Genomic DNA, 22,382 nt, shown 5'->3' with positions numbered 1-22,382 from the left:
TGGCCCCGACGCGATCCGTGTCGTCTAAGTCAATAGGACGATGAAAACCGACCTCATCGATACATAATAATCATCGAAATCACTGTGCACAGGTCAACATAATGGTCCTTTTTTTAATTTCCAAGAAATCGGAATCTTAAATAAGAAGAAATAGATACGGAGGTTGTTCAACCTCATGCAAGTTGTTGAGATGTCTATTCCGCATCGTGTAAGTGTGTGAAACAAGCCACATGAAACAAGCTTTATGTTGACTTTTATTCTTGTTAGCCAAAACGTGATGCCCTTTAGAAACCGATCGAACCTTTAGACTTTGGATCGAATTGGATTAATAACCTAGTCGCTTAGTTGTGAAAGACTTGAATTCGACGGAAGACCCAACTATACATTAATTATTAGGCGGTTCTGAGACGTGCTCAAGTCAACATCCCTTTGTCGTCAGATCAGACGCTTGGTCAACGACATAAGAAGGGAATTGGACGGTGCTATCTAAAGGAATGGTTGGAGGGGATCCCGTCGTCCGTAGAGTAGAGGCTGGGCTCCACCACTGGGGCCTCGGTTCATCGGCCAATCAACCGGAAGTGGCTTTGGAATGGGATGAACTCAGGGAGGACTCATGTCACGTGTATGCACGTGACATGAATACACGTGACATGATTTGATTCTCAAGCAAGGATTCGAGGGCATTTTGGTTATTTCAGCTTCAAATGCTCGACTATTTCTGAAGGGAGACCTAAGAGAGAGAGAGAGAGAGAGAGAGATTGAGATAGATAGAGAGGGGAAGAGAGAGATAGAGAGTGGAGGAGGAGAAGAGAGAGATAGAGAGGGCGGGGCGGGGCGGGCCATTTGAGTTTTCTTTCTCTGTCCCTCTGGCGTCGCCGTTACATGGTGTTGGGCCCGCCATCACCATGGTTTCGGACCAGGAGATCGCCAGCTGCGTTGAGTCGGTCCTCCGGCAGTCCGACCCCGCCGCTGCGTCGCTACCCGACGTCGTGCGCCAGGTCGAGGCCAAGCTAGGGCTCGACCTCTCCCACAAGGCCGCCTTCATCCGCGATCAGATCGAGCTCCTACTCCGCCCCTCCGTTCATCCTCTCCCTCCTCATCCCCAGTCGCAGGCCGCCGCCGGGCCCCATAACCCCTACATCCTCCTCCACCACCTCCCTCTCCAGCAGCAGATCCCCCCTCCCAAGCCCACATCCTCCGCCGGCGTCGCTGCCCCGGCCCCATTTCCCCAACACCACCACCCCGGCATCGCCTTCCAGTATCCCCCGCCCCCGCCTCTGCCCGCTGCTGCCGTCGTGGCGGCGTACCACCTCCAGCAGCAGCTCCACCAGGCGCCACAGGGGGTCCCTGCTGCTGTCGGGCTTGCGCCCGTGACTGTGGCTATGGCTGCGCCGAAGGAAAGGTGCCTCCTTTTTAGCTTAGAATGCGCTCTACTCTTCTTAACAAGGATTTCTTGACAAGCTTTTCGTGCTCAATTTGAGCTTTTATGTGGCTTAAGTAGCAACTACAAAGCTGAAGAATTGATTCAACTTTTGGTTCCTAGATTCAAATGAGAGTTTTTCTGAAGACTTATGCAACCAGTTAGGTTCAAGTGGATTACATTTTTATAGTTTTTCTTTTTAGTTTTGGTTCTATATTAATATTGATCCAAGATTGGTCAAGAAAGAGAAAATAAATAAAAATAGAATGTAGCGCATGATCATCAAGTGAGTGTGTGTGCGCCCCAGAAACTAACTACTTTTTGAGGTTAGTAAACTAGATGAAGTGAGAGTGTGTTAGTTAACATATGGTAGAAGGTGGTTGCTTGCTAGTTTGAATTCATGTTACGGTGTCACTTCACTGTATGCTAGAGTCTAGTGCGTCCAAGCCGGTACAAGAACCACTGAAACAAAGCCACAAGAACCAAAACATAAACCAAAGATGTCTTTTTAGCCCCTGTTTCGGAGTTCTTGATGTAGGTTTATCCATTAAAAGAAAAACTTTCTAACATTTAGATCATACCATTTTCTTGGTGATACATCCAAATTTGAAATTCCTACCATTCTTTTTTGTTTTGTTTTAGTCATTTTTCGGTTTATCTCTTTGCATAGCTTGCACCAGGATGTGAACTCGAAATGCCATATGAGTGATGCAATGCAAGCTTGAAGATTATAGGAGATTTGCATTTAATAGAGAGATTTTACCGATCCAAAGATTTTTTAAGTGTTGGGAAATCGGCAGATCTTGCGTAAATTATGCATATACGATGATGACTCACTATTCACTTAGTCCTTTACTCGGGCTTTGTGGATATACACTTGCAGCCAGTCCCATAATGAATTCAGAATGGCATGTTGGGTTGATGGGTAGGAGGTTGCCTACCACATTATGCACTTAAAGGAACAAACAAAATAGATGCTGAAACCTAGGTGTTGCAGAATCTCTATAACCTAAATCTCTCCCTTGGAAAAGTTATACTTAAGTTACATGAAACATTGGTAACAATCTTAAATACAATTTAATCACTCAGAATAAGTAGTTTTATGTCACTAATTCATATTGAATCATCTGATTAACTTATGAAGGAAGAAATCTTACCCTGCTTGAATCTTCAACTGTAATACACATGTTGCTGTTTTATTCTATGAACACATCGGGAAATTAATAGAGCACTGACTTCTACAACTTGTTTATGGATACTGTTTAATTTGCCATAATAAACTGGATGTCTTCTTTATTTTCATCTTTCCATGGTTGATAATTACTGCAACTGGTGGCTTCTGTACCAAGAAATATGCATCTTTACTCCTGTTTTGTACATTCATATTTTTGGACTTTGTGGTACTTGGTCTGGTTACCCATACTTCATCCTTTGTGCAGTGCGCCACCTAGGGCTAAAAGAAAAGGTGGTCCTGGGGGTCTGAATAAAGTTTGTGGTGTTTCACCTGAACTGCAGCCCATTGTTGGTGAGGCAGCAATGTCAAGGACTCAGGTTCTTCATTCAATCAACACTCTAATGTGTATAACACTTTGCTCGAGTTTTTGCTATTGTCTGTGTGTGGAATACTAATTGCATATATCTTGGTTCAGATCGTAAAGCAGCTATGGGCTTACATCCGAAAAAACAATCTGCAAGATCCTAATAACAAGAGGAAGATCATCTGCAATGATGAACTACGGCGGGTGTTTGAGACAGATAGTACTGATATGTTTAAGATGAACAAGCTGCTATCCAAGCATATAATTCCACTTGATTATCCAAGTAGGCTAATCATCTCGTGCATTTAAGTGTGTTTGAATGCTTGTATGCCGTGATAACCTGAATGAATTTGAATCCACTACTTTTTTCGCAGAGGATACAGGTGCTGAATCCAAAAAACTAAAGGCTGCAGATGTTTCTGCAACTGAAATTACCAAACCTGATTCTGATGAATATCCTATGGTTATTTCTGATTCACTGGCCAAATTTTTTGGAAGTGAAGAAAGAGAAATTCTCAAATCTGTGGCTCTGAGTCGTGTATGGGATTACATAAAAGCCAACCAGCTGGAAGTAAGCTCTGGCTGTGTATAAGAACAGCATTAGTTCTGTTACATCAAAGATCAGCATTAGTTCTGTATATATATATATATATATATATATATATACCTCTTTTTACTGTGTTCATGATATCCTGCTTGCCCATGTTGATAATAATATTAATCATAGTTCTTTTACTTTTTTAATTGTATTTGGCTGCCCCCAGCATATATTTATTATTTAACAGCAAGTAATTTCACATGCTTCTTTGATGAAAATGAACTATTGGCTTGTACAAATTGATGTTATGCTAGAGGTGTTGTCACCTCACCAACTTGTGTACAAATGTCATTGATTTTGACCTTATATCTTTTGTAGACGGATACATAGATGGTTATTTGCCATGCAAATTTCTTATGCCATTAAACATTTTAATTGTGACCAAAAACAGAACTTTTTGAATGAACATTGAGGTTAGTGGGACTGAGACCAGTAAGAATAGATCTGGGGCCATTGTGAAAAAGAGATCTTGAATGAAAATTTGAGATTTACAAAAAAAAGGAAGAAAATGTATATAGTATGTAAAACTAAAAAAATGAAGACTATTAATGATATGTTTGTTATGAGGAATTCTAGGTCTAGTTTGCAAAATTTTTGTTCTACTAAGTGCATGACAGTTCATTTTAAGTTCTAAATATAGTGTTCAGCCTTCTCACTTTGTGATCTACTGTAGCCATTTGATTTTAAGATGCACTCTTCCATCCCCATTTCCCTTTCAAAGTATATTCACTCGAAAATACTTGTAAAATCGTGTGACCTGGCTCACCATCTCCTTTCTCCCCTGATCTCTGCCAAACTGATCGACAATGGACAAGATCCAGTTGGACTTGATTGAATCATCCAGGGTTGGCTGGAACAGGTTAATTTCTGGTGAATATCAATTGAATAGGGGGAAATGAGGTGGGGGTGGGGATTTGTAGTGTTGTCAGTTAATACACCTAGATCAGAGTAAGGCCTTGCAGGGACCAATCATGATGAATATGTAATATAAGATATTTATTGGATTTGAGAATATTTGCTAGTGTTTTAGTTTGAAATTTAAAGGTTGTTCATCAAAATTTTGTTTGGTTGATTAACATCTAAGCTAACCAGAGGTTCTATGTGACAACTGCATTTCATTTTCTGAGCAATAACCGGTGAGGACAAAATGTGACTAAGCATGGGATACAACTCTATTTCTGAATAACATTGATTTGACAAGATTCTCACATTGCTTTAATGTTTACAGCTGCTGATATTTTATGTGACCACAATTTCTACTTGTTTATTTCTATTGTATCTGCTCTTATCTGATATATCTCTTGATTAGAAACACTACTTAATCTGAGTTTTTCTGCTTTGGCTTATTGTAGGATTCTGCAAATTCATCTATTCTCTGTGACCCCAAGCTTCAAGAACTATTTGGTTGCGAGAGCCTTCCTGTCTCAGGGATATCTGACTTGTTGGCAAACCATTTATTAAAGAAGTCGTGATACTATCCAGTAACTGGTTAGATGGCCTACGCCTTCACCATTTTCCTTGTGTCCTTTTTTGATTTGTCACCTGGCTCTAGAACTATATTCATTATTTTGCTGATTTGAGGTTATATTTGGAATTTATTATTCTGTTTAACTACCATTTTCATGGAGCCTTCTCAATTCAAGCTTTTCCATGGTGAAACTCTTTTGGATATTGAGGGCTTGCCTGATGCAATTGAGTAGTATTTAATATGCAGGATGTAACTTTACTGTCTATCAGATGAATAACATGGCAACATTAACTATAAATACTTACAAAACATATTTGTGTTTTGTGATCCTCAAATCTCAGCCTTCCTGTGCTAGCTACAATCATTGATGTTTCATTTGCAAGGTTAGCATTACAAAACATAAAAATTGGTTGAATCTTTATTCTAATGATGCCTTAATCATATGTAATAAAGTTCTTTTATATTGCAAAATAGTATAATTAGAAGTTAAAACATCATTATTTCATGCTGAAATACACTGAACTTTAGTGGGCATATATTGTAAGTTATCGCAAACCTTTGGTAATGTTGCTCGCTTGGATCCATATTTGACTTCGATCTCTTCTGCATGAAATACTTTTCACTTCAATAATTTCTTAAAAAAAATGACCTTAAAAGTATGTAACTAAGATGCATGTGTATAACTTCAAGATTGGAGATTGAATAGTCCTTGCCTAGTTGTAAATTATTTTATGATACTGTATGTATGTCATTATGTAGAAGACCTTGATTCTTTGTATTCAAGATTTATCAAGATGTCCAAATGTTGGTATTCTAATTAAAACACTTAGTTACATTGGAGCTCATAAAATCATTTCATAATTCTATATCATCAACGTACTACTAATTTCTCAAAAATATTTCTCAGCATATGCTTTCCATGTGTGGCCCCATGGTTACCTGGGTCATGAGTTGATATGTAGTTGGTATGATACAAGGACATAGTACAGAAAATTTCCTGACGAGCAGTAAGGGATAATCTCAGTTGGGGGGCCGTTTCTGGTTGGGGTCTGCATGGGTTGTTTATATAATTGTATTTTGTATTTTTATTATATAATCTATTTTACATAATTATTTTCTCTTTATTTTCCTTTTATTCTTGTCTCTTTCTGGTTAGACTCATGCCTCAGAGCTTAAATCCTGTCTCGTTGCATTCAAGTCATGCCCCTCTTTCTCTCCCCCTCCCTAAAATGTTGTTGAACACATATTCGTATATATATTGAGTGCAATTTGCCTTGGATGGCACATGACAAACATTGGACAGTGCATGGTCAGTGATGGGTGGTTAGCAGCGGCAAACAGTTATGTTCATCTCCTTTTCCTGCCCCTCATCTACTCCTCTCCGGCTGTAGGACATCTATTGCATGCTCCTCTTCTTTCATTTTTTTTGTCTAACATAACCATAGAGCACCATCACAATCCATACATGTGACCCAAATTGCCGTTCAAAGGGTGCAGCGAACCTGTTTATGCTGCATTACTCTTCATTATGTCTAAAGCTATTTGTAACGTTAAGATATCTCACCTCTGCTTATTTACTTCAGCTGGAAACTATAATTGCTGTATGCAATTGCTATAAGTTTACATCTTTTTTTTGCCTCCAGCTTGCTAGGCACCGGTTGTTTTGCTATTGACTGAACTGGAAATATCATGCTTTATGACTTGAATATTTACTGCTCCTTTCTCGTGTCATTTTCTGTCAAGATAGGCTGTTAATGATGGTCTTGCATAAGCATTGTACCCACTCATCTAATTCCACAGCATGATCAGGACTTTGATGATTTTTTTTTCCTCAATGTTCATTGATCAATCAACGAAGTTATTGTGGAAAGAAGCATTGATCTTCACCATTATTGCTTTTCTTTCAACTTGCCCTATAGTTACTTTATACGCTAAGTTACAGGTGTAGACTTGTTCATAAATTAACCTACAGTTGCTTCAAAGGTGTTCTTCAGTAAATTTCTTATGCTCATTTTCTACGTTAACACTGTGATATTTAAATGGCTAATGTGAAAAGAAATAATATGTTCCTGTTCTTGTGCTTGCAGGTATGTGGTTCAGTTGCATCAGCTTGATCTAACACTTACAGAGAGCTGGAAAAAGAACCCTATTGTAATATGTACTCTTGCTGACTGTATGTGATGATGATAGTCTGATTAGTTTCTTGTTAGGATGTTGTGTAATTTATTTAGCAGTAGTGATCCAAATGATGATAGTTGACCTTGAATACTTGGTTTCCAGTCTTAGACAATCAGCATCTGACTTAAATGGCTCTGACAAACTTTTGCTTTATGTAAGTGAAATATTTTGAGTAAATATGAATACCAAGTTGCAGATGAACAGTGCTACTCCTAAGGTAAGAGACATCCAAGTGTTCTAGGTATGTTGAGAGCTTTTGTCTGTCTCATTTATGTTATGTTGTTCGGAATCTACCTAAATGTTTACAACCATTGATGATATACTGTTGGGAGTTTCTGCTGAAGTCTCATCAAATTTATCCTGATGAGCAGTGACATCTGATTAGGTTAGCCTCGTATTATTTTGTATAGTCTAAACTATAAGTTGCCTACTCTTATGCACAAATTTGCAACTCAGCTAATTTGGATTCGCTAGGATTATGAGAGACTGTTGTTTAGCTAGTCATCTTACGTGCTTACTCATGTTGAATTCGAATTTGTTATCATGCTCACCATTAAAATCTTTGAATATGATATGAAATGCCTTGGTAAGAGAAGAGTTATGAACAGTGTAATTGCATGAGTTAGATTGTCTTGCTTACTTTTCCAACGCTGAGAAATGAGCGCTGGTAATTGCAGAATCTTGCGAACCATCGATGCTCCTCCGAGGCGTGGCTGGTCAAAGAGCAGGTCGTCGGTGAGTGATATCATTTGGCTGTGACCTGCAATTTCATTGGGCACTCAATAGCGAGTTAAAAGAATAAGGTAAGCTGTTTTAATTGGTCATCAACTGTGCCTTTTGTTTACCACCGCAACAGATGCGCAGATGAGATCGATCGAGAAAGATGGGGAAAATAAGACTCACGGAAACCTCCCAACTCTTGAAGATTCATAGAGACGCTCGACGCTCTCCGTTCTCCGCCAACGTAACGTAATCTGCAACGGTGCACTGAGGTGAGCTAGCCGTACGAAGACTCGATGATAAAGGTTAGTCAAGAAAAATTAGTACGCACTTGCGGTGAGCAGAATGCAGCATACATACGTCGCACAATTCATCGAGCATCTGATGGGCGGCCGGCATGGTATGGGCAGCGACGTGGGCCGAAGGTGGCATCTTAGTCACCGTCTGGGTTCGGAGAGTGACGGTGAGTTGGAGGCGGCGTTGAGGAAGCAGATGGGAGGGGAGGGGAGGGGAGGAGAGGAGGGAATAGATGGCGGGGGAAGACAAGAGACGGAGGACCGGATGAAGTTGGGCGTCTTCTTGATTCTGTTGCAGGTGGACCGCAGCGAGTGAGTGAAAGGGAGTCGAATTGCAAGGTCTTTGGTAATGGAAGTTCCAGCCGCATAAATATGACGCCTGCCCGTAAAGACCGGTCTGTTTGTGAGCGGTCCGCTTTTGTTCGCTCGGGTTCGGGCTACAAAACCTTGATCGTGATGCATGATAAGATACAAAGTTACTATTTGCTTCTGCAAGTGTCAATTCTTTGAAATGAATCCAAGATATGTCTCTACCCATAAATCTATTTCTGCCAAGTGCAATACACAACAATCTGAAACATCAAACAAAATCCGTCGCCGCCAGCACCAGTAACATTGCTGTTAAGGCATTAAATAGCAAACAATGGTCCAATTAAAATGTTCTCGAAAATATTGCTCCAAATATTTGTTGGAGGAATCTAAATTATTTCAACAGAACTTGGAAAAACAAAAGGCATGGAAAGGCTTAAGAAATAAATCTCAGATAAGTTATCGTCACCATCAGATTATTAGGTGGATGCGCCACTGGAACACCACCGGAACCGTACTTCTTGCCAAAAACAATCTCAAGCACCACCTGAACCGTACTTCTTGCCAAAAACAATCAGCTGCAGCTTGTCATACCCGGCGAGCACACCGGCACCGGCAACGGCACGGAGAATGTTGGCACCTGCACCCTTGAATAGAGACTTGGCACCCTCCTTCTTCAGGATCTGGGAGAAGGCGTCCAGGGAGCTCTTGTACTTGACAGCCTCTCCAGATGTCATCATCATCCTTCTGCGAACGGTGTCAATAGGGTATGACGCAAGTCCAGCACCATTGGTGATCACCCAACCTAGAGCAAAACTAGCAAAGAAACTATCCTGAAATCGTAAAAAATGCAATGAGTCAGAATCAGATCCAAGAACACATAAGATACGAGTTAAATGGAACCTGAGGATAGCTGATAAGATATTTAGAAATCTATAATAAAAATCCAATATTTGTGGATAGCTGATGCAATATTTAGAGAAAAATATTCAAGTTAAACCACATACCTGTAATTTCCCTGTAAGAACCACCGGCTTCAAGGAGTCGTACATTCCAAAGTAAAGACCACGGTAAACTATAATTCCAACACATGAAATATTGAATCCTCGGTAAAGGCCAGCAATGCCATCAGATTGCAGTGTCTTCCTGTAGACATCAACTAGGCCATTGAATTGTCTTTCCCCTCCCTTTTTAGCAGCTTTAGCATCATTAGCCAATCGAGTTCGGGCGTAATCCAGAGAGTAGACAAAGAGTAGAGAAGAAGCACCAGCTGCACCACCAGAAGCAAGGTTTCCAGCAAACCATTTCCAGTATCCATCCTTGTCTTTCTTGAAATTGAACATTCTCTTGAAGTAATCTTTGAAAGCAAAGTTTAGAGCCTGGAAGGGACGACAAGAGAAGACGGTAAGCATATATAAAGAAGATAAAGGAAATATAACATCTGAATAAGATCTTAAGAGGGAACAGTACATATATGATTTGTGAAGACAGGTACAAGGGAATCAAACCTATGAAAAAAGGATGATAATTATAATAAATGTTGAAGCAACAATAGACAGTAAAATCTAAGGGGCCATTGCCACCCCGATCTAAGCACAAGAAAACCTATATGAGAATTGCACAGGGAGAACTACAGAAAGTGCAAGCCCAGCAATGGTCATTCAGCTTGCACAAGCCAAGACTAATCATGTGAACCAGACCCACCCCCATCACCCACATGACAAAAATGGATAAATACAAAGTGAAAACATGGCATCAGGTCTAATATAATGATTTATTGCAAGCAAATAGCTATCAAGTGGACACATTATAAATCAAATCGATTGAGAAATAAAACAAGAAAAAGAAAACATCACAAGGTAAAAGGTATCACTAGGTCATGCAGCAATCCAGGATCGAGGTTAGGGAAAAATAGAGAGCAACTACCATAGCTGGATGAGTTGTAAATGCATATGCTCAAAAGGATGTATGGCATACAAACTTAGAAACTGCAGCTAAAGCCAAGTAAACCAGTCAAATGCTACACGCAAAAATATATACTATTCCATAACATATATACTATTCCAATGATGTGATGGAATAAGTTACAAAAGTGAATATAAACAGTAAAAGTGTACAAAACTCACCTGAGTTGGAAAATAGCGTATAACATTTGCTGTGTTGCCTCTCCACAGTGAGGCAACACCTTCTTCCTGCATTGTTCGTTTGAAGCAGTCAGTTATACCTTTGTAGGGTTCAGAAAGACGACCAGTCTTTATCATCTCATCCTGGTTCTGGATAAGAAGTTTCACACGTTCAATGGGAGCAGCAGCTGTTTTAGAAACAGCAGCAGAGACTCCACCCATGAGGAAATCAATTGCAAAACTCGCAAGACCTTTTTCTGCAGGTGCATTTGCAAAAATAGGCGATGCAGATGACAACATAGAGAGATCATAGCTAGCTCTGCATGCAGGCACCACTGGAGATTGAAGTGCGCCATTAGTGTAGTTTGCAGTTTTGAAGTGTCTCTTGTATACTGAAGTCGTATTGAAGTTATAACCAATAGCCTGCATGTCTTGTGAAAAGGTAGAACCAAGATGGAATTGGCCAGCAAATTTTTGGACAACAGTTGGGTGGTTAACTTGGTCAGCCATGTCTCACTTCCAGATTATTCTACATGTACAGCACATAATCATCAAATCAGTACAAGTTGGAAATTAAATTCTTGAACATTCCATTTATAAGAAAACAAAGAAAGGGACGATTTAAGAACATATTTTTTGAAAAAAAAGAACACCTTTTTCACACTTTTACTTATTTCTGTTTTTGATGTAATATTTTCTCCTATGAAAAGCCTGGTGTTTCCCATTGTTCTATATTTCTTCTCATGCAAACTGAATGTTTGCGGATTGCCCCATTTACAGCTCAGACAGATATCTAATAGATAGACTACTGTAGTCAGCAACAAGCACTTAATCTTATAGGCAGTATTTATTTCACACATAGTTATCTTTAATATAAATTCAGCACCTGCTTAAAGGGGTTGACATTATGTTGTTTAAACCTTCTAAATGACCAGCCAACAGAGACAAGCTTTAAACTGGAGTACAGGAGGTTGATTTAAGCATAAAAACAGCTATCACAAAGTTTAAAACAGTTCCATCCTAACAACAGAACAGCAAAAGAGCAAAAAAAAAATTAAAAACAAGAAAACAGCATCAATGACATTATCAGACTACTCGGTGCACCTGCATTAGACAATAATGCTACCGAGAATTAGAACCATCAACGCTAAAAGGTTTGATCTTATTAAGCCCTTAAAAAAAAGGCAGTTTTTCTAACACCATTGTGTTTGCTTTTAGTTGCGTATGAGCACCTAAGCACAATTTTCAAAGTAAACAAAAGGAAAGTGAAGGATCCAATCTTTCAAACCCAGGAAAGATGATCGTACAAAGAAACGTAATCCTCAAAACTATCCTTAAACAAAAAAAACAGTACATAATTGGAAAAACATCTACAAAAGTGCTCAATAAAAGGTCAAATAAGATTATTTCTCACTGCATTCAGTAAAGGATGGTAAAAAACACAACATATCAATGCATTAGCTTAATATCAATAGATAACTAACAACATCTAATTATCCATCTACTGGCAGAAAGGGGCATATTGGCATACAAACCAAACACAAAGATTAAGCAATTAAATCAATCATATAGGATGCATTAAGAAAAATATAATATACAGAACAAATGCGCATAGCACACAAAAAGCATAAATATCATAAGAAAAGATCAGAACAAATGCACGAAGAGGGAATAATCGACGCCTTCTTTTGTGGTAGATCTACCAAGCGAAGCAATAGATGCACCAAAAACCTTATAATACAACATGGAACGGCTCCAGATCCGGACCATTCAACAGGAAAAGAGCCCAAACAAAAACAAGATCAACACCAAAACAGAGATCTTTCGCCGCAACAGGAACAAGTTAACACGAACGAACCAGGATAAGAACGCTACGGCTTACCCTCTCGGAGTTGGGAGTAGCAGACACTCCCTCCTCTCTCTGGGAGAACCAAGCGAACGCGCAAAGAGATGTGAGACCGCGAGAGGAGGAGGGAGGAGAGGGAAGACGCGGGCGGATGGGAAGGGAGGCAACCATCGCGTGGGTGAGTATTTATATAGAGAATCCTAGGGTTTCACAACCGCGTTGTTCTTGTGGAGTGACCGCATAGAAATCTTGTCAGCGACAAGCTTGATTGCCATCGAGAGGTTATGCGAACGAATCTTGACCGCCTGATCTTGACGCTGTCCAGCTTTCGAATGGCCGATGCTGTTGTGTACTCGAATTCTTATGCGCCCTTATTCGTATGAAAATACTTTCCCTATTTCTTCCTTCCCTTATCTCGATATATTAAATTAAATTTATTTCCTTATTTTTTTTAATTCCAAAACTAACATACAACGTAATATTCTTGTTTATTCATGTTTTGATTGTCCGAGACACTAGGAATGCTAGTTTAGTGTTTGGTTAATCGACACATCAAGGACTCTAATTCAATCTAGGATAAGTGATCTCGTCTAATGTGTGTCACTATGGATTGAAATGATTTAAGAATCAAAATAATATATTTTTCTCATATATCTTCACGATGTTAATTTCTAGGACTACATGTAACCCAATATAGATGTTAATTTAGGTTTTGATTGTCCAACACACTAGGGATGTTAATTTAGTGTTTGGTTACATCAAGGACTCTAATTCAATATGGGATAAGTGATTTCGTCTGATGCGTGAGTCACTAATGATTAAAAGTATTTAAGAACGAGAATGATATAATTTTCTCGTGATGCACTCATTAGATCTTTTTATGATAAAGTTAAGTAATTATTGAATTGAATTGAATGAAAAGTTAGTTCTATGGTTCAAATCGATTATTATTGAGTCATAAAGACATGCGTTGATCATGTGAAATTATTGATAATTACTAAAACACATGTTAAGAGCGTCAAAGGTCCTCCGTTTTTAAGTAGGTAATAAATTTATAAAATGATTGCAATGTAAAAATATATGCCCACATATTACTCTTTTTTATCAATATTATTATTCTCATCGAAGCATACTTAACTTTGGAGTTACGATGCATTGATGCATTATTGCTGATATCATCGCACCCATGAATAACTATGCATTAGCCAAATGAATATCTCAATAACATCTACTTTTCTTAAGATTATTTTTTATTATTTTAATTTTTTTGGATAATTTTACTTGATCTTCCTCGTTCACCCTAACATATTAACTTTCACATCCTCATTGTTTTTTTACATATCAATATGAGAATCCCACAGTCAAATCTGGGACAAAAACTTAAATGCAAGTCAACACAAAAAGGTTAACCCAAGGGTTGATCATCGATGATTACCTGAGAGGTGGCGTTTGTGACAAATGCAAGAATACAAGGCTATGATAGCTAGTCTTTCGACAATTGAGTTCTTATGCAAAAAACCCTGAAAAGGGTAGCAGCACTGAAATAATGACAAACCTAACTCTCCCAGTCTGCATCACTGTCACAGATGAAACTGCCAACATTATCGATCGATCCTTGAAATGATTTGTGAAATTAACATGTACTACAGAAAAGTTCAGCAATCCTGGGAACAATACAACTTATAATTCGAGCAGGTGGTGATCGATACAATGAGAACTCCTGCTTCAAACATAATTCAAGTAATCTCCACGTCCCTGTGCATCCTGGACTTGCAGTGGTTTCTTGTACGACTGCAGAAGTAAAGAGGAGCAAACGACGCTGAGCGATGAGGCGGCCATGCAGGCACCAGCGAGCCATGGAGGAAGCCGGATTCCGGTGAATGGGTACAGGATGCCAGCAGCAATTGGCATGCCGAGTACATTGTAACCCAGAGCCCATACATAATTGAGCCGGATCCTTGCTAGAGTCTTCCTTGATAGATCGATGGCAGTAATTACATCCTCCAGGTTGCTCTTTATCAGAACGATATCAGCGGCTTCGATGGCAATGTCTGTGCCAGCGCCGATGGCCATACCAACATCTGCAGCAACCAGAGCTGGTGAGTCATTAATCCCATCACCGACCATCGCTACTGTCAACCCCTCCATCTGCATTAAGATAAGTCCTTGAAATGAATGGCAACAGTATTGGAGGCAATTATTGAGACAGACAGGAATCAATTAACGTGTTCAACCATAGAAAATAATAGTCTGCTAAGAAAGAAGACTAGAACAAGAAATTTCTGGAGAAAATTTTCAAAATTATTGAGCTATCCAAACAGATAATAATGTCAGCCATGATGCATTAGCCTTACAATAATATCTCAACGAAACAATTTCTAACAAGTTCTGATGGAAGTTCCAAAATAATGCATATATCATGGTCATCTACCACTGATAAAATTGGTTTGATTAATTTTTTTATCACTCAGGTGTAAGAGACTAATAATATTAAACTAACACAAAATCCTTCCAAAATATATTTGTACGTTGCTGACTAACCAAGTATCAGCTGGTTATGAGCATGAAGATAGAATCAGTACTTGTGAATCAGAACTAAGGTGAAAAGACTAAGGAGCCAAAGCAAGATAACTATGTCCATCCTACCTGCAAATCCTTAATTCTTTCAGCTTTTCCCACGGGATCTGTCTCAGCAAATACTTTCTCAATTCCGACCTCCCTTGCTATGGCAGTGGCAGTAGCCCAATTATCACCGGTCACCATAATGCTTGAAATACTCATGGAATTTAGAAATGAAATTACACGGCCAGCCTCAGGCTTCAAGGGATCAGAGACAGCAAAAGCACCACAGATCACACCATCAACAGCAACCAGAACACAAGTCCTGGCTAAATGCTCCATGTCTGATACATAGTCTTGGATTTCAGGGCTTACTGCGACTTGGAAGGCAAGCATGAGCCTCTTGTTCCCAACAAGGACTCTTTTGCCTCCAATACTGGCGCCAACTCCAGCACCAGGATGCACTTCAAAGTCCTTGGCTTCAAGCAAGTGATCATCAGAAAACCCATACTGCTGGTGTAGTTTCTTCGAGTGTTCTATAACAGCCTTTGCTAAAGGGTGCTCACTGTTAACCTTAACAAAAAAATAACAAAGGTTGATAGAGAAATTGCTAAAAGATATCCAAAGCAGAAAAAGTGGTTCATTAATTACTAATCTCTAGTGCAGAAACTGCTGAAAACACAAGATCATCTTCTACACGTCCACTAAAACATACCTAATTGGAAAAGGTACATAATTTAAACTTGCTTAAATGCTAACCTCTGCAGCAGCAGCCAATTTGCATAGCTCTTGTAATGATATCTTTGAAAAGTTCTTTATCTGGACGACTGCAGGTCTTCCAATTGTCAAAGTTCCAGTTTTATCAAAAACAACAGCTTTCACCTGTGAAGCAGAGAGACAACCAAAGTCAAATTCCATCTGCATAACCCAAATCAGATCAAAAGTAAAAGTACATCAGATTACAAATTAAAACCATTTCCACTAGGCTCCTACGGTTGATAATTGCGACATTTTTCCTAATTACCTTGTGGGCTTTCTCTAATGCATTACCACCTTTTATAAGAACCCCCTGAGAAGCACCTTTTCCAGTGGCAACCATAACAGCTGTTGGTGTTGCTAGTCCTAGAGCACATGGACAGGCAACCACTAATACTGAAATCCCAAATTGCAGAGCTAGCTCAAATCCATCCATCGCCTTTGGGATCCAACTCCTTGGATATAAGTGTGTTTCTCCAGGGATGAACCAACCAAGCCAAGTGATGAAGGCAGCAACCACAACCTGCAAAATAATTCAAACATTTGGAAAGGTCACCATCCATATTGTCCATCTTCAGATTTCATATGCTGATAAAATGGGATTGCATGGTTCTTTTACAAATTGCATTAGATCTACAACTTAATTGGAACAGTAAAATGTACTCGTAACCAGTGGCATGTCTTTGGGCATGATACGACTGCAGATGTTTTTCTCAGCATCAGAAGGTCGGCAACAATATGAACTATGACCACAATAAGAATATTTCTCAAAGGCAACATATTAGTTCAAGATGGTCAAGTCTTTCAGTGAACTGGAAAATCTTCATGGTGAAAAACGAAGAAGACCGTGAAAAGCAACCAGCAATTAGTTCCAGACAAGAAATATTAGCATCACATGCACCTTAGCTTTTCTCTATAAGGAATTTTCCAAACTCAAAAGTGCCAAACAAATAAATTTCTGAAGCTTAACTAGATTATTCCAGCTAATTATCTGCTATTCTCCAAAATTGGTATGCAATTTCGAATGGTACCGCCCGGTATAGACGGTACGTACCAGTCCGACAGTATATCGGTATGCGGTACGCCCGCTACCGAACGGAACGTGCTACAGTGCTATACTGTAGCAGTGCTACGGTGCTACAATAAGATGAAGAAATATTTAAAACCGCTTGGTAATAGTGATACAGTGCTCCAATGATCAAATTGACCGTTGGAGCCCTTTCTCATAATATTTAAACCCCTTCTCCCCTATTTTACTCTATTACATTTTCATATTCTCTTAAATTATCTCAAACTCTTTTTTTCCCATATTTGTGCTCTCCTAAACTCTACGAAAGAACGATTTGTTAATTGAATCAAAGTTAATTTAGGAAGATTAAGAGGAAAAATTTTCTAATCAAGATATTCTTCAAAGCCAGAAAAAAATATGTGATACTATTCTTATCTAATTTACATTGATTTTGTTAAACTTATACTATTACTATATTTATTTCTAACTTAAAAATCCTATCCTAACTTTTTTTTTCATGTATTTTCGGAGGGTTTTACGCCTAAATTAGGTGTACCACTCGGTATGCCCTGGCGTACCGCTCGGTACACGGTACTATACCGTACCGAGCCAACCTCGAAACACCGGTATGGTATGGTATTGCATACCTTGCTCCAAATATTGACAATGTCCAACACTCTTAATGTGACATCGTAGTTTCTGGACAAGAATAAGAGCCTTCTAATCCGGCAAAGGTAAAATCAACAACACAGCACAAGTGACATTGCAGAACTCTCAGGTCTACAGGCAAAAGGCTCAGCAGAGGTTCCAGAATGTAACAAATCCAAATACAAGCTCATTTAGAGCAAGATACTCAGAAGTTCCTGCAGATCGGAAAACAAATATATGGCATATATTGATATGTTTAAAAATTGATAAGTTCATCTTGCTTTGCTAGACAGGGTGTTTGCATTGCTGAAAACAGGTTAGCAAGAGAATCTAAATAAAGCAAATCAAGGTTAGATGGCAAAAGAAGAATGAACCGGCTGTGTTGACCAAAATTTATCAACCAAAATTCAGTACATTTAACCATTTTATAACCAAATAAACTTTGGACAAGATAACAGTACATGAAACCTAAATACCCAATTAACAAGAATGAAGAGTAGCTATTGGTTAAGCAGTTCGTTTGAGCCAACAAGCAATACATTGGAATGCCAGGGAACCAGATTGCTATCTAATGCAAACAAAAGCCAGATAATCACAGTGGATCTAGTAAGATATGCAGCAAAAGCATAAGACTTGCCAGTTAACTGTCCACTCACAACAAGTGCTAGAAGTGGGAGGGAGGGAATAAGTAAGGGGCAAAGAAGCAGGAGAAAACTCACAACAAGGACATTTTAGTTAGCAGAAAAATTCTAAAGATTTTACCTACTCAAAAGAGTCGAATCTAATTATTGTAAATTGCATACTAGTGCAACCATTATTTATATAACAATCTTATATATATATACAGGTTATTCATATAAAGTAATTTTATCATAATCAAAGAACCTCATCGAACTTATGCTATTTTTTTGGTGTATCAGCATTTCAGCAAGATGGAGAACAAGAACATTCAAAAATACTAGCGCATAGTATAGCTCATATTCTGCAGGCATCATATCAAAATGTGCATCCAAATATGGATGCCCGCATGGGGAATCATGTAAACGCAGCCTAGATAATTTGTTTCTTGTTTACAGCCTAGGCAATATCAAAGTTGCATGGTCAACCAACCTTGCCAATAATGTTGTATGCAAAACCTTTTTCATAATCAATTATGAATTTCTCAAAAGATATTGATAATGACCAACAAATCCACAAATTGCTTCTAACTGACAATGTACTTACCATTGGGACAAAGAACCTAGAAATCTTGTCTGCTAACTTCTGAACTGGAGCTCTTGCAAGTTGAGCCGCCTCCACTAACTGAACTATCTGTGAGAGAGCAGTCTCTGATCCAACATGAGTTGCCTTAATTAGTATGCATCCATTCTCATTCACTGTACCACCGATGACCTGTTTGAAATTCTTCTTAAAATAAATGCACAAAAAAAATAAAAAAAAATGCACAGTAAAATAATTACATATTTCCCAATACAAAACCTTATCTCCTTGTCTCTTAGCAACAGCCTTTGCTTCTCCAGTAATCATACTCTCATTCACATGGCTTTGACCCCTTATAACAATCCCATCTACTGGAACTTTTGAACCTGGAACTATCTTGATCACATCATTCCTCTGTAATAACTGAGTACTAATATCTGTCTCTGAGATTACATTTCCATCCACATCTAAACTTAGCAGAGTAGCTGTATCAGGAGCAAGTTCTGTCAGCTTTGCCAAAGCATCTGATGTCTTGCCCTTTGCAACCACCTCCAAGTACTTACCCAGCAGAATAAAAGATATTAACATAGAACTGGTTTCGAAGAAGTCCTGACCTTCGAAAGATTCTGAGGTTAATGCTTTTATAACAATGTATACGGAGTAGAAATAGGCCGCATTAGTTCCTAATGCAACCAGAACATCCATGTTAGCGGATCCCCGTCTCAGTGCATGATAAGATCCAACATAGAATCTGAATTAATTGCCAAGCACAACCATGACTTAGTAAATTCTGCAACACTGTTAGAATAGGCTGTATCAATCATGCTTGTGAAAAAAAAGAATATCCACATCATAATCTATGCATAAAAATATAAAGCATTGAAAAGTCTTCCACTAGGATATACACTTCAGCAGACTTGATAAAAGAAATATATATGGCATCACAAAAAACAAACATTTACTGTCAAAACCTACACCACCATTTTTAAGTCGTTAATAAAAAGTGAACCTTTAGGATTGATAAGTAATACAAGTCATATAAATCAGAAGTCCCAGAGTATCCAAATGAACATTAAATCGTAAACGGTAATGGAGAAAATTTTATTAGTCTAATTATCAAATTATTGTATTTTATAAAAAGTGATACAAGTATCATTTCTTAGAGTGATAGACACAAAACTAGCATCACACAATGAAATAGACTCGTAATCATACCTCCAGCCAATAATGAACTGCACTGGTGTACAGAAGACACATCGCAGTAACATTCCCATGTTTAAATTGTTGTATAGTTTGTAGCTTAACCAATCGCCAACAGGTGAAAACATAGGGAGTACCATAGAGAACATAAACACAGGAACCGAGAACAAACAACTCCAAAGGAACTGATTTCTGTAAGCTGTAATTTCATGATGCTGTTCTGTTTCTCTTACTCTAGTGGTTGTATACAAGCTGGCATGATATATGTTTGGACCATGACCAGCTTCTTGTATGCGTTCGATAAGTGATCTGGGACCTGTGAGATCGGGATCATAGGCAATAATTACTTTGTGGCTCCCTTCATCAATTTCAATATGATTCACACCTTCAACTGCTTCGAGGTATGACTTCATGATAGTGGCATCTTCTGAGGAATTAAGACCTTCGACTTTAAGATGCACTTTATTGAAATCATCTCCAGAGCTAATCAGATCAGCTCCAAACCCTGCATCCTCGATAGCCTCTATTAGGTGAACAGAATCTGTGACATTGGGATCAAAGTGTATCTTGGCTTCTTCAAGAGCAAGGCCAACTATGGCCTTTTTAACACCATCAACTATAAGGAGTGCTCTCTCAACTGATTCAGAACAGCTTGTGCAGGCCATTCCTTTGATTCGAAGTCGGCATACAGCAATCTCTTGATCTGGAAATTCATCAACTTCAAATTTTAAGTCTCCTATGGCGTCTTTGATTCTTTTTGCCTTGGGATAAAGAAAAAACATTATTAACAAATATAGAAACAGAGCACAAAGATAATGTTAATGATTATAGTAATAAGAAAATAGATACCACTCACAATCAGCATGTAAGGAGAGGACCTGAATCATCGCATTTTGCATATTTCAATTCATAACAAACATAATTATATTTTAGGGAAAGATAGGTTCCAAACCACAATAAGAGTGGATCAAAATCAGGCAAATGAATCCAGACGGTGATCACGTTACAACCAAAGTCCATGGATCAGTATATTATGGATCATCATAATATTATCATAATATTTAAGCTTAAAAGTACAAAAGTAAAACTTCTTTCCCAACTTACATTGATAAATTCAGGGTTGTATCTTATAATTGCTTGGCCGTGAAGAGGAGATACGGAGATGCTCTCGACTCCCTTCATATCCCCCACCACTGATTCTATGGACACTGCACAAGAAGCACATTGGATTTCACGAATTCTTAACACAACCTTCGTGGTCTTCTTGTCGCTTTCGGAAGACTCATGCGAAAAATCAACAACAACACTTCCGTTGGGTTGTAGAAGCGGTGCTGTTAGATTAGCCTCCCCGTTCTGCTCCATCTTGCTTCAGCTGATAGCCTGATTCAAAATAACTTCAAGAACAAGTTCCATACGAAGATAAATATACGTAATCTGAATATTAACGAAGAAACAAAACCACACGACCATAGAAAGATAAGAAGACCCATGTCGACGCCAATTAAATCTTTGACTTGTAAGTACAAGAATCCGAACACAAGTCACAACAGTACATTGTGGGGCAACAAATTAATGCAATGCTCTAACACAAAGTAATCCAAGAAGGGTAGGAGGGCTATGAATATAAATCAGGCAAACACTTTTCAGTTCTTGTGAGCCGTTCCCTAAAAGTGACTATGAAACGGATAATAAAGAAAACACCATGCAGTTGCTTTCATTGAGTTCAAAACCATTACCGAAACCAATTCTCAAAACTGTTCCTACAGTTCAAATATTGAGATTCTAATCCCCCGTTTCCAAGAAAACCATGCCGATGACCAAAACCTATTTGGTCGAGGTAAGACGAAACATCAGCGAAACCCTAATGGCTTTGTACTCTTATTCCGAAAACCTCAACCGGTAACGACCGTACTCTACTCGACATAAACCGATCGATTGTGGAGGACAAGGAAGCCAACACGGAATGCACGACCAAGAATCTGAGACCGGACAGGAGATAAAAGAGAGGACACTTGGAAAAAGCGGACGGCATGGCTGATTCGAACCCGTGCGATTTGGCGGAGCGAGAGTGAGGAAGACAGGCGACGGCGGCTACGGCTCTGAAAGGTCTTGGGTCTTTGGATTTGGAGCGGAGAGAGAAAGAGATAAGGGAGGACGGGAAGAGAAGAGACGAGAGACGAGAGACGAGGGTGAGAAAGAGGAAGAAGACGACCAGAACAATGCCGACGGTCGTTCTCTCTCTCTTTGTGCGAACCGCCGTAAGCCCATAAAGTTTGACTCGAACTTCCCCCCTTTTCTATTGCTATTTTAACTATATTATCAAAATTACTTATGTGTCCCTTTTAATTTTACCGTATTATCTATCCCCAAAAAAAATTATAAACTTATATATATACCTATATTATCATTTCTCTTCTTGAAAATTATAAAATTAGATGTTTAATATTTTTGATTTAATTTTAACAATGATAATCAAATTCATATTCAAGTAATCAAATACAATTTGTGATCAAG

At 38.7% G+C, this 22,382-nt stretch overlaps 3 protein-coding genes across 6 annotated transcripts; 1 reads left to right on the top strand and 2 right to left on the bottom strand.

Moving 5' to 3' along the window:
• The first annotated feature begins 741 nt into the window (after nt 1–741).
• Nucleotides 742–7,403, top strand: LOC135620801 (uncharacterized). Its single transcript, XM_065123403.1, has 6 exons — nt 742–1,402; nt 2,860–2,971; nt 3,070–3,241; nt 3,333–3,529; nt 4,909–5,044; nt 7,112–7,403. Exons 1-5 carry the CDS (start codon nt 906–908, stop codon nt 5,026–5,028), a joined length of 1,098 nt encoding a protein of 365 aa, XP_064979475.1. The 5' UTR covers nt 742–905; the 3' UTR covers nt 5,029–5,044; nt 7,112–7,403.
• A 1,395-nt stretch (nt 7,404–8,798) lies between these two features.
• Nucleotides 8,799–12,691, bottom strand: LOC135620785 (ADP,ATP carrier protein 1, mitochondrial-like). Its single transcript, XM_065123402.1, has 4 exons — nt 12,533–12,691; nt 10,654–11,179; nt 9,535–9,906; nt 8,799–9,360 (listed from the first exon to the last, which is right to left on the bottom strand). Exons 2-4 carry the CDS (start codon nt 11,158–11,160, stop codon nt 9,064–9,066), a joined length of 1,176 nt encoding a protein of 391 aa, XP_064979474.1. The 5' UTR covers nt 11,161–11,179; nt 12,533–12,691; the 3' UTR covers nt 8,799–9,063.
• A 1,383-nt stretch (nt 12,692–14,074) lies between these two features.
• On the bottom strand, nt 14,075–22,130 carry LOC135620738 (copper-transporting ATPase HMA4-like). Of its 4 annotated transcripts, none has more exons than XM_065123399.1 (9): nt 21,605–22,130; nt 20,973–21,248; nt 19,884–20,629; nt 18,948–19,419; nt 18,693–18,860; nt 16,080–16,334; nt 15,815–15,937; nt 15,143–15,628; nt 14,075–14,644 (listed from the first exon to the last, which is right to left on the bottom strand). In XM_065123399.1, exons 2-9 carry the CDS (start codon nt 21,228–21,230, stop codon nt 14,222–14,224), a joined length of 2,931 nt encoding a protein of 976 aa, XP_064979471.1. In that variant the 5' UTR covers nt 21,231–21,248; nt 21,605–22,130; the 3' UTR covers nt 14,075–14,221. The 4 variants fall into 4 exon arrangements, with proteins under 4 accessions (XP_064979471.1, XP_064979472.1, XP_064979470.1 ...); XM_065123400.1 differs by having other exon boundaries at nt 20,973–21,262; nt 21,914–22,130; XM_065123398.1 differs by having other exon boundaries at nt 21,914–22,130.
• Nucleotides 22,131–22,382: the final 252 nt, after the last annotated feature.

The sequence above is a fragment of the Musa acuminata genome, chromosome BXJ1-3 (genome assembly GCF_036884655.1).
Source record: "Musa acuminata AAA Group cultivar baxijiao chromosome BXJ1-3, Cavendish_Baxijiao_AAA, whole genome shotgun sequence".
NCBI classification, from domain to species: Eukaryota; Viridiplantae; Streptophyta; class Magnoliopsida; order Zingiberales; family Musaceae; genus Musa; species Musa acuminata.
This window is presented reverse-complemented; position numbering and strand designations above follow the sequence as displayed.